Genomic DNA, 13,019 nt, shown 5'->3' on the forward strand with positions numbered 1-13,019 from the left:
AGGGTAAAAAAGTGAGTGTTATACGCCAATAAATACAGTATTTACTGGCGTAAAAAAAAATGTTTTGCCATCCAAAATGAAAACAAGGGCAGAAGATTTAATAGATGGAAAGTTGAAAAAATTACCGAAGTTCCACTTTAATGTACAGTTTTGTTATAATAAAAAATTCAATAAAAAAATTGGTTTTATTCAAGGTTTAAATAATAGACCAAATAACACAGATACAGGGGTTAAAGGTATCCCCTAAGCACACAAGATAGCACACATTTTTCTCACAGGCAGTATGAAGTATAATACAAAATCAGACAGTCAAATCAGGTGAGGAAGGAGCAAGGGGCGGGGCCAAGCTAGGCTGGGTGTGTCCATGAACACATTTAGCCTGGCTCGGTAGCACGCTTGCGCAAATGCCCCAATAGCAGCCGGCATGCTATGCAGGCACCCGAAGAAGAGGCGGTGAGGAGCTGCTCCAGGCAATATCTTTGCACAGAGCTGGTAGGTATACCCTCGTTTTTATTTTAAAATGTAAGGTTTACAACCATTTTAAGATAACACTGCAAAGTGCAGATGACAACACTGGATTTATGGCAGGACAGGCATTTTCGTACTTCTTAAAAAAATATAACAGCAATTTTAAAGCGGAGTTCCAGGAAAAAAAATGTCTCTGTTTGAAACAAAAGAACACCCCACCCACTCATTTTTGGAATTTTTTATTTTATTTTTCATACCTTTTTGGTATGTTTTACTCAGGACTTCCGTCCCATGTTGCTGAAGGGAGGTACGTCACATCCACAATTTTATCGTGCCCTCCTACTTCTCCCTTTTGGGACCTGTGCGTATCCCAGGAGACGAGAGGACCATTCAGAAATGGATGTGCAGTAGTAAACAGGCTGTGAAGCTGCAAGGCTTCACTTCCTGTATCCCTAAGCAAGGATGTCGGCCCCTGAACCCAGAGCCGATGGACAGGTCAGCTTAGAGTGCCGACATTGCGACTCCCTGGACTGTCCTTATATTAAAAGTCAGCAGCTACAGTATTTGTAGCTACGGACTTTAAATTTTTTTGTTAACCCAGGCTGGAACTTTGCTTTAATCATATACTTAAAGCGGTAGTTAAAGAGGTAAAGGGTGTACTTCCTCTTAGTTTCCCTGCAAAGGTAAAGCATAATGGGCTACTATGCATCGCATAGTAGCCCATTATGTGTCACTTACCTGAAACCGAAGCCTGCGATGTCCCCGATTTCCTCGCCTCCATGAAGCGTCCATCTTTCACCCTTTTCCTTCTGGGTAACGCTGCTCCAGCGCTGTGACTGGCCAGAGCAGCGTTGATGTCACGTGCGTGCGGGAGCCGACACAATGTCATTCAGCAACGGCACGCTTAGTGCGCGCCGTAGACATTGGTGCATTATTTATTTCAAATATCTCGTAATAGTTCGCTGAGCTGCGCATGAGTGGCTCAGTGCAACTTTTAAAAAAAAAACAAGTTTACTACCGTTTTAACAAACCAAAAGGGAGCCAATTAGAAAGTTCATTGTTAGGGTTTGCATACACTTTAATACAAGACACGAAACAGCTTGGCATTCTTGGTTATATTTACTTACGGCATCATAAATAATCTCCACAGGCTGGGATTGAAGTATCAGAACTTGATCAGCAGTGCTATTTTCAGGGTTAGTTTCATACTGAATTTTAAGAAGAGATGACTCCTTGGAACCAATACTGCTTACAAGTGAAGGAACAACATTTTGTTGCTTAAGGCCAGTCACATACCAGTGGTCCAACTTTGCCTCAACCCTGAAAGATGTATTGAAGGTTATAATAATTATTAAATTGCAAAGACTAGTATACTGATATAATGTATTATGTATCGGGGTTCATCTTGAACAAAATGTGTCTACTTAACAAGATGCAACTCTAAGATACAGGGGATTTACCCCATACATTTAAATATTAAAGAATTATTGCTACGCTCCCAACAAGGTTTCCTTTTTTTATTTTTCAACAAATACCATTCGAAAGTTTTCAAAATGACAAAAACATAAATTTTCAGGTTTGCTAAACATAAGGTTTTACTAGCTGCATACATTACAAATTGGTTTTACTATCTATTAAAATTAAAGTTATTATTGTAATGTGTATGGGTTCACATAAAATCCTAAGTTTTTAACTTTAGCCACTTGCCGACCAGCCGCCGCAGTTTTACTGCGCAACAGAGCAAGAACCGTGATCTGTGTGTGTAAACACACAGATCACGGTCCTCGCAGGATAAAAGTCACTGATCGTGTGTTCAAAGTTTTTTGGGGGGCGCAAACAAACGAAAAAAAAACAAAAAAAAAAACAATTGCAGCCTCACTGTGCCCATCAATTGCCGCCACTGTGCCATCAATTGCTGCCACTGTGCCATGTCATCAATTGTCACCACTGTGCCATGCCATCAATTGTCACCACTGTGCCATGCCATCAATTGTCACCACTCAAAAACCTCCAGTTTGTCCTGTGAAATGCCGCCAGATTGCCCCCTCAACTACCACCAGATTGCCCCCGCGCCCGGCACTTACCTTTCTCGGGTCAGCCATTCTCCCTCCACTGTCCCTCGATGTCTTCTCACGCCCTCGATGTTGTATTAGCCAATTAGGTTACCAGTAACCAGACCCGATGAACCTGATTGTCTGAGACACGTGTCAGTGTTAATCAGGAAACGCATACCCTGTGTGTCCCCTGGTTAACTATTTGAAAGCCGATTAGAGCCAGCAGGCTGTAATCGGGAAGCCGCTGGCTCTGATAGACACTTCCAAAGCCAACCAACTGCTGTTATTCAGATGGCCGGCGCTCACCAGGGGGCCGGCCATCTGAACAGTGGGTGGCAGCAGCGCCGGCGACAATACATAGATTCATGCAATGCATGAATCTATGTATTGTTGACTTCAGTGGCAGTGCAGGAGAGAGAGGGGGCGGCGCTCCTGCGCCCACTATCGACGCACCGCCACTGGTGTGTTCATACAATGTATGAACACCAATCTCTCTCTTCCCCTGGTCACTCCCATACCCCCTACAGTTAGAACACAGTGAGGAAACACAGTTAACCCCTTGATCACCCCCTAGTGTTAACCCCTTCCCTGTCAGTGACATTTATACAATTATCAGCGCATTTAATAGCACTAATCGCTGTATAATTGTCAATGGTCCCAAAAATTTGTCAACGGTGTCCGATGTGTCCCGAAAATATCGAAATCCCGATAAAAAAAAAAATGCAGATCGCCGCCATTACTAGTATAAAAAAAATTATATTAAAAATGTAAAAATGCCATAACTTTATCCCCCATTTTGTAGACGCTATAACTTTTGTGCAAACCAATCAATATACGCTTATTGTGATTTTTTTAACCAAAAATATGTAGAAGATTACAGATCGGACTAAACTGATGAAAACATAATTTTTTTTTGAAAAAATGTGGGATATTTATTACAGCAAAAAGTAAAAAATACTGTGTTTTTTTTCATAATTGTCGCCCTTCTTTTGTTTATAGCGCAAAACATAAAAAGGTGGTGATCAAATACCACCAAAAGAAAGCTCTATTTGTGGGAAAAAAGGGATGTCAATTTTGTTTGGGTACAATGTCACATGACCGTGCAATTGTCAGCTAAAGCGACACAGTGCCGAATTGCAAAAAATGCTCTGGTCAGGAAGGGGGTAAATCCTTCCAGGGATGAAGTGGTTGCAAAAAACAGTAGATACAAACTGAATATAACATGTGCAGTGAGATACTGTACATACAGAGCAGCAAGTATTCTGACCAATTGTACACTGGACCCAAGAGGTTGTTTTGTTGGGACAGTCCCTCATTTGGACCCAATCCCCCCCAATGTTTCCTTCAGGAATGATTGACTCTGTTCAATCAGATAAGGCTGTAGGTAAAACATGTTCCCATTCCTTCAGGTTCGAGGTTTGCAATAACATTGCCAGAGCATACATTAGACACATGCTTGAGGTGCCAGTAAATACAGCTTCTCCCTACCCTTCTGTACCCAGGCTCTCCTGTTCCATCACTATAAACGGTCAGGTTGGGTACCCATAGAGGAGATGGATGTCACTTCCCGTTTCAGAACCGTTTCACTGACCATTACAGTCAGGGAAGCATCTGATAAAACAGATTTGTTTGATCAGATAGTTTGAAGAATAGGACAGATATCAGGTGTCAATAAAAAAAAAAAAAAAAAAAGGGAGTACCCGTCACTGCCAAAAGCCATCACAAGCAGTATTATTCACCTAAAGGACATTTAAAAAAAAAATAAAAAAAAAGAAAAGTAAAAAAAAAGAATTTAAACAAAATAAAAATATTTAACATTTTTGTTTAACCACATGTCTACAGGGCACTTTCACCCCCTTCCTGCCCAGGCCAATTTTTAGCAATGTCACACTGTGCATGACAATTGCCCAGTCAAGCTACACTGACCATGTGAAATTTTTATAATTTTCTTCACACAAATAGAGATTTATTTTGGTGGTATTTACCCACTGTTTTTTTGTAAAACAATAAGACCAGAAAAAAAAAAGAGTTTCTGTCAGTAAATTTTGTAAATAAGTAATTTTCCTCCTCCACCGATGTGTGCTGATGAAGTAGCACTGATAGGCTGCACTGATGAGGTGGCACTGGGTGGCATTGATAGGTGGCAATGATAGCCAGCACTGACTAGCATTGCTAATGGTCACTGATTGCTGGCACTGGTAGGCACTCTTGGCGCTGTATTGTAATCAGGGCACTGATGATCAGTGACCCGATTACATGTCTGGATGTCCCCTACGAGGAGATGCCACTGATCGGCTCTCCTCGCCACACACTCTGTCAGTGTGAAGCAAGGAGAGCCGATTACCAGCATTTCCACGTTTACATGTGACCGGCTGTGATTAGACACAGCCGCTCACATGGGTAAAGGGCTCTTTTACAGAGATCGGGGTTGCGTCGTGTCCTAGAAACACCACGATCACTGCGCGCACCCACGGGAGCAGCCGTCATATGAAGTCCAACCAGAGTGAGACTCGTACCGTCCCTCCGTCATTTGACGGTGGGCAGAAAGCAGTTAAAGTTACCCAGGTTCCCTCAGTGCTCACGCGCAAATGCAACTGAGGCCCAGCATGCATATGTAAATGATGATTGTATCACGTTGGGTATTACCACAAATATCAAAGTGAAAGCAATACAACCTCAATTCGCAAAAAAAATTAAATGCTGTATAAAATCTACATAAAAAACAGTCAGAATGCAATGATTTGCAAATTTCACAATGTATAATTTTAAGGAAAAAATAAGGCAATTTTGAAATTGATGGCAGCACTAAATATCAAAAGAGTTGGGACAGGGCAACAAAAAGTTGTCAAAGTAAGTGGTACTAACTGGAAAGAGCTGTAAAAAATAATTTTGCTACTTGGAAACAGTACAGTAACATGATTAGGTATAAAAAAGGGCATCATCAAGAGTCAGAGTGTCTCGAAAGTAAAGATGGACAGAGGTTCACCAATCTGTAAAAAGCTACATCTAAACATTGTCAAACAATTACAGAAAAAAAAAAGTAAAAAATATATCATCATCTACAGTACATATAATCAAAAGATTCAGCCAAAATGCAGTCTTGGATGCTTGTGATCATGATTCATGCATAAAGAATAAATTGATAAAAAAAAAAAAAAAAAAACATCAGCCTTAACAACCCCTTTAATAGGCATTTATGTGCACAAAACAAAAAGAAAACTACTCACTTCAGAGCCTGTGCGCCTGGTCTCTGGGAGATTTTTGTGCTGAGATCAATTATCTGAATTTTCAGGGTCTCTGGAGCCTTGGCATCCTCTCGGATAGTTATAGATGTGCTGAGAAGCTTGAAACCCAGTATGTGAGCCACGTACTAAGAATAGACCAAATAATAACAATTATTTAACAGACCAAAAGGACCACCAATTTAAAAAAAAGTGAAGCTCCATATTACTGCCAAATTTTTGGCAGCGATCTGCAATTTTTCTTAGAGCTGCAAGTGTACTTACACAGAGCCTGGTGCAGAGTCCTGTATTTTCTGCTAAGGTTTGGATCAAATTTGGAAGATTTACACATGTACAGTTAATACTCTAATCTGCTCCTTAATTAAACTGGTTGTATAATTTTGTAAGAAATCAGTGAGTGATCACACATAAGCTTGGTATAATCACATAAACATTGTAAATAACATCTTAATTAAATCCAAAGACAAAAGAGCACTATTACAGTATTTTGCAGCTTACCACTTTGCATTCATTTTTTTTTAGTCTTTTATTTTCAGCTGTTGATCCTGCTAGTAAGTGTTATTTTTCGATTTCCATTTACCGGGCCAAGGTGCCGAGCAAAAAGCAGCAGTTAGAAGTTTAAGACAAGCAATTTAAAATGAATGCTTAAAAAAAGGTATTTATGTAAAACCTTTACCGCCCCCCCCCCCCCCCCCAAAAAAAACGGTTGCTGTAACTGCTTAACCACTTAAGGACCGGACCAATATGCTGCTAAATGACCCAAGGGGTTTTTACAATTCGGCACTGCGTCGCTTTAACAGACAATTGCGCGGTCGTGCGACGTGGCTCCCAAACAAAATTGGTGTCCCTTTTTCCCCACAAATAGAGCTTTCTTTTGGTGGTATTTGATCACCTCTGCGGTTTTTAATTTTTGCGCTATAAACAAAAATAGAGCGACAATTTTCAAAAAAATGCAATATTTTTTTACTTTTTGCTATAATAAATATCCCCCAAAAACATACATAAAAAAAAAAAAAATGTCCTCAGTTTAGGCCGATACGTATTCTTTTACCTATTTTTGGTAAAAAAAAAAAATCGCAATAAGCGTTTATCGATTGGTTTGCGCAAAATTTATAGCGTTTACAAAATAGGGGATAGTTTTTTTTTACTACTAATGGCGGCGATCAGTGATTTTTTTCGTGACTGCGACATTATGGCGGACACTTCGGACAATTTTGACACATTTTTGGGACCATTGTCATTTTCACAGCAAGAAATGCATTTAAATTGCATTGTTTATTGTGAAAATGACAGTTGCAGTTTGGGAGTTAACCACAGGGGGCGCTGTAGGAGTTAGGGTTCACCTAGTGTGTGTTTACAACTGTAGGGGGGTGTGGCTGTAGGACTGACATCATCGATCGAGTATCCCTTTAAAAAGGGATCACTCGATCGATGCAGCCGCCACAGTGAAGCACGGGGAAGCCGTGTTTACATACGGCTCTCCCCGTTCTTCAGCTCCAGGGAGCGATCGCGATGGGGCGGCTATAAACGAATGCGGGAATCCGACCGCCGCATGTAGCGGGGGGGGGGGTCCCGATCGGCCCCCCGACCCACGTCTAGGCAGGGACGTACAGGTACACCAATTTGCCTGTACGTGCCATTCTGCCGACGTACATATACATGCGGCGGTCTGGAAGTGGTTAAACAGTGTTAATAGCTTTAATTTGTTAGTCAAGTGCATCTAAAATGTGAAGGCTTCTCTGTATGCCCCCCTTGGTTTTTGTTTCTCCTTCCATCGCTACCTTTCTCACTCGGTCATCCCTGTCTTTTCATTACACCATGTTATTGGTTGCACTAACAATTTATCAGCCAACTACTATTTCAGTCGGCTTAATACATCTCAATCTGTTTTGCCGCAACTGTGGCAGCACCAGTATTGCGTTTTACCCAACCCTAGTCCCAGGACAAGCATGTATGTATATGTTTATTTCCTTTTGTACTTTTTATATTTTTTTTCACTTTTCTGCATTTTATAATTTATCCATTCTCCTTTTTATTTATATGTTGTGTTGATTTCTGTGTACTTTATGCAAATAAACTCTTTAAATAAACCTAGATTGAACATAAATCTTCTAATGCATGCAACACTATCCTCTCTCCAGATAGACAATGCTGCTGTTCAAAGTGTCTATTGTTCTTCCATCCAGAGTTGACATTTCAAGATCGGATGAGTGTTACTAGCCATATCGCCAGGTAAAAATAAAATAAAAAGCTTAAGAAAACTAATAAATGCAGACTTCCACATTTTAGTTTTGGTAAGTTGCAATTTATAATTTTTGGGGTTTTCAGGTTTAATACCGCTTTATTATTATTATATCATTACACTCAGAGTGTAATATTAGACAGTTGCAAGCATAACATTACTGAAATACAGATATTTCCTAACATACATTTTCCCTCCTGTAATCCTATAGAAGATTATAACCAAATAAAATTTTGTTACTCTTGCTTCCAATTTTAGCAAATAAAGCAGAAGTCTGTACAACGACAGAACAACTTTCTCAATTCCTGTGCAAGTGTAGGCAGCAGCGTGGATAGAAACAACGCTGGGAAAAACTTAGGTCCATTAAAGCATAACTCCAGGAGTTAAGAAAAAAAAAAAACACTGCTAGGGTGCATTTTAGTTTTTTTAAATGACTGAGCTGGACTGGTGGATGTAAACCCAAAAACTCATGCCACCTTCTGGTCGTATCTCTATTACCCACACAGCACAGCTATGTCAGCCCTCCCCTCTGAGCTCATTTACGGATGCCTTTGTATTTTGTGAATGAGTTCACATAATACACAGACCTCTGATCAAGCACAAGGAGGGAAAAGATGGCATAGCAACTGCATCAACCCAGCACTTCAAGGAGCTGAGACAACAGCGTTTAGTGTTGGAACTCTCAAAACTATCTTCCTGGAGCTACATAAATCTGTCAGATGTAAATTAAAGCGATACGTCCATGAGCTGTCATGCACCTTGTTGGATTTAACTCATAGCACCCCTACATAGTTCAGCTTTAAATTGTAAATTATACACATACTGCCTGATAATTTTACTCACATCCATTGCACTCTTATTCCCAGCTAACAGACCTTCCCCCTTTTTTTTTTTACAATATACAGGTCTACTTTGTACTGCAGAATTTTACCCCTATACATGATGAGAAATACTTGAGTCTATGAATCAATTAATGTATGGTTTGAAATCTGCAGTAAAAAAGCACATTATAAAAGTAAATAAAATGTATGGTTGAGGGATAAAAAGGGTGGCGGCACTCCATTCAAATTTATACCCAATGTGCATTTACTAAGAAAGCATTTTAGCACAGTACTGTCCGACTGCTAAATATAAACAATGCCTTTCCCTCTTTGTAAAAATACAAAAAAGACAGGGCTTGGGACATAAATAGCATATTGGAAAAATGATGCAAATATGGATGGACATTGGAACCATGATATACAAGTGTATGTAACATCACTAGAGGAAAGGGTAGGAGAGGTGGGTCTCTATTAGTGGATGATAGTAGAAGATGGTAGCAAATGTGTGATTGTTAATAGTGATGCTCACCTGCAACCATCACCTGCATCATTCCTCATATTAACACAGACAGCTGCCATGTTCTGCTAGTTTAAATACATTTAAGCCTCCATTATCCATTGTGAGCTTTTAAAGGCGCTCATTAGCATCACTTACATTTTTAGGCAAAGTGAGATTGTAGGAGCTTTCACTGTACCCAATAGCGGTAAATAGCTTCCTTTTTTCCTCTGGAGTCATGAGGTCATCAATTTCTGAAACACAATGTGACACATAGTATAATCTCACATAAGTAACTCTTAAGCCTGTATTGAAATGATCAGATCTAAATTTCAACCTACTATAGAGTGCACACCTGCATCATAATAAAGCTCTCCACATTTACATGTTTTTGTGAACCAAAGAGTTTGAACATCCAACATCTTTTCCTGCTGCTGCCATCCAGTGCCCCTGTGTTGCATTTGTTATGCGATCTCTGCAGCAGTTTACAGTATTTAGGACTCCACTGTTTATTTTGTTTTAAAAGTCCTCGCCAATGTCCTTCTTTATGCCAGGACTCAGCTCTTCTGCAAAGTATTTGCTCATAACTTAGGTCCCCCCCCCCCCCTAGTCCGGGTGCATCACTATACATTAGTGTTTCTCAACTGGGGTACCATGGGGAGTCCTCAGGGGTTCTAAAGCAAGAGCCCAATCTGAGAAATCCTCGATTCTCTGAGCCAGAGAGGATTGTGAAGTCATGTGCAGAGAAGGGGAAAAGCTGGCCTCCTGACTGCATCCTACCAATCGATTAAGTAATCTGTTGCAAAGGACTTGCCAGCAAGAGTACAAAGAGGAGCGGGGAGGTGCAGGCTGAGCTCTCTGCCTTATTTGTACACAGTACTTTACAGTGCTCTCTGCCTCATGAAGCACAGGAGCGAAAAGAGGATCACACATATCTGAATGTCTGAATGTAGAGGAAGGACAAAACCTGGGGGTGGGGGGGTATTGGGAGTACAACCCCTGCACCCCCTCCTGGCTCTCTCCCCCTTGCTGCTGCCGTCATGACTTTAAGGACAGAATTGGTGCTAAGAGGGGGGGGGGGGCTAGGAGTGGTTGTCATTGAGCCCTCAGACTGGTGTGCACGATTCTAAAAGGGTGAAAAAAAATACTGCTATAAACAAACAACAAAAGCAGGTCAAGCTGCCTTCTCTCCATGCTACCAGTAGGCTACTCTCCTCCCCACCACTAACCAATATGTTGAGCTGCCTCCCCTCTCTTTTTTATTCTAAGATCTTCCCTTTTCATAGAAGTCAACAAAAAGCCATGAAGACATGCAAAAGGTAGCAATCAACAACCAAATACTATTTTATCAATTAACTGGATTCAGAAGGTAAAATGATTTCTATGATTTGTCACATTGTTCACTGCATTATCAAATAGGGAAATCCTCGTAAAGTTTTCCATCTTTTGCAAACCACAAAATAAAATAGTTACTTTCTGGAACAGAAAGTTCATCAGAGTCTTCTTTCTTAGAGGATGTGTCCTTTTTCCCCCAGAATCCTCCAAACCAGCCTCCACTTTTTTTCTCTCCACCTTGGGCAGCCTTCTTTGCTAGAACCTTTTGTCCTGACCTTACTACCTGAAAATAAAGATATGACTGATTAAACAAATCTTACATATAGAACATTTACATTAACAATTTAGCAGGCAGAGGAGCAAAACAAATTTGTAAAGCGCAATTAAACCCACATCATTAAAAAACATTAATACTGTATTACATACTGTTCATAATCAGTCACTGTGAGATCCGTTTTCTGTATAAACCTGGTTGATCCAGCTGTTCTCTATCTCCCCCTCCAGTCCATGTCCCCACTGCAGTTGGCGATTTTGCAGAGCAGTGTTGGCAGCTAGCGCACATGCTCAGTTTTCAGTGTATTTCTACCCTGAGCATTTACTCCCGATCACATTTGAGCAGCTCATATGACTATAGAGTCACACATGTGGGCGTATACACAGTGGTAAAAAGCCCACTCCCTCCTCCAACATGTCAACTAAAGAGATAAACACTAAGGGGGTGGAATATTGCATCTTGACTGATGGAGGTTTAACCTCCCTGTTCTTATAATAAGCAGGTCAGAGGGGCCGGACACAGCCTGTGACGGTCATAAATCAGCCCACACCATGTTATTGCCAAAAAATAATAAAGATTTTATTTCGAATATACATATGTATGACAAATAAAAAACACAGGTTTATTGATATTTTTTTCTTTTTACTCTGTATCCCAAAGTCTGTTTTTCAATTTTGAACATGTAACCAGTAGCAGAGGACTAAAAGCTCCCATTCCACCGTTTTCCTGCAGACAGGCTGGGAAAGAGCTGGGTCATGTGACAGCTACAGTATCTCACAAAAGTGAGTACACCCCTCACTTTTTTGTAAATATTTTATTATATCTTTTCATGTGACAACACTGAAGAAATTACACTTTGCTACAATGAAAAGTAGTGCGTGTACAGCTTGTATAAACAGTATAAATTTGCTGTCCCATCAAAATAACTCAACACAGCCATTATTGTCTAAACCAAGACATACAAAAAAATGGGGTAGTGGCGCTAAAAAAAAACAATAAAAAAAGAAGTGGCTAACAATAAATCATAATGCATAGAAAAAAACCTCCCGAGTGTGGATTTATAGCTTTGGAACAATAATAAATGATTAATGAATAAAACCTTAGAATTGGGCGGAAGCAGGGAGCATGGTAATGGTGAGAGGGATGCAATCCCTGCAAAAGCAGATGGTGACAGTCTATGATCCGGGGCAGAGCCTTCACAGTTTGGGGAGATAAAAGCAGAGCTCCAATATGCAAAAAAGAGAAAGAGAGAGAAGGCGCCTCCAGATTAGTACACATAAAAACTTTAATCATACAAAGGTGCAGCATCCACTTACAGTAAAGTAGTAGAAATACGGCATGTTTAGGAAAGTCCCTTAGGTGTTGTCAGACCGCACTCGATGGTGGAGATCGCCTGTGTTTTTTTCCGTCGTTCAGTCCAAACGATCCTGCAGTGAAGTCCAGCTGGTATACTGCAGCGTTGTGGATGGGTTTGGAGGAAAAACGTAGGCCGCGGTGACGTCACTAGGATGCGACGACGTTTCAGAGCCAGCGCTTGTGGATGACAGAGCGCGCTCCTTTTTCAAGCATGATGCTTCCTTCTCAGAGCTCTGTGCTCCACTGTTGGTTAATTGCCAGTACTCTTCATTCCACAGTGAATCACCTGGTCTTCATTTCCTGCTCGTCAGCTAGCCCTGGTTATTTAAACTGCCTGGATCAGATTTCCTGTGCCTTCGCCTGGTTAACAGATCCGGATACTCACTACTGTGTTTTTCTGTTAAAGCCTATTGCCTGGTTGATTTCCCTTCTGGTTCCTGATCCTGTTTAATACCTTTACTATGCTGATCTCTGGATTCCGGTTTTACTGGCTCTCCACCCCCCCCCCCCCCCCCCCCCCACCGACTACCCGCTCTGCTTACCAAACCCTGGCTATTTTTTTTACTAAGTTTGCTCCATTTATACCATTTTATTAAAAAGTGCAATTTTTACTGCACTTCTGTCTCAGTCCGATTCATGGTTTCTAACAGTAGGCGAAGGCCATTAATTCAGAAGATGTAGGCAAACCACTTATTGGTAAAAAAAAATAAAAAATCCAGATTGGATGAGCA

General features: G+C 40.7%; 1 protein-coding gene across 1 annotated transcript in view; it reads right to left on the reverse strand.

The window, feature by feature from the left end:
• VPS13C (vacuolar protein sorting 13 homolog C) overlaps positions 1 to 13,019 on the reverse strand; it is a 388,870-nt gene that overhangs the window by 295,498 nt on the left and 80,353 nt on the right. Inside the window, exons 16-19 of the mRNA XM_040343051.1 lie at positions 10,797 to 10,941; positions 9,483 to 9,577; positions 5,750 to 5,892; positions 1,596 to 1,788 (exon numbers count right to left, since the gene is read on the reverse strand). Of these exons, the coding sequence (XP_040198985.1) occupies positions 1,596 to 1,788; positions 5,750 to 5,892; positions 9,483 to 9,577; positions 10,797 to 10,941 (576 nt within the window). The remainder of the gene's footprint in view (positions 1 to 1,595; positions 1,789 to 5,749; positions 5,893 to 9,482; positions 9,578 to 10,796; positions 10,942 to 13,019) is intronic.

Source organism: Rana temporaria, chromosome 3, assembly GCF_905171775.1.
Source record: "Rana temporaria chromosome 3, aRanTem1.1, whole genome shotgun sequence".
Classification (NCBI taxonomy): Eukaryota; Metazoa; Chordata; class Amphibia; order Anura; family Ranidae; genus Rana; species Rana temporaria.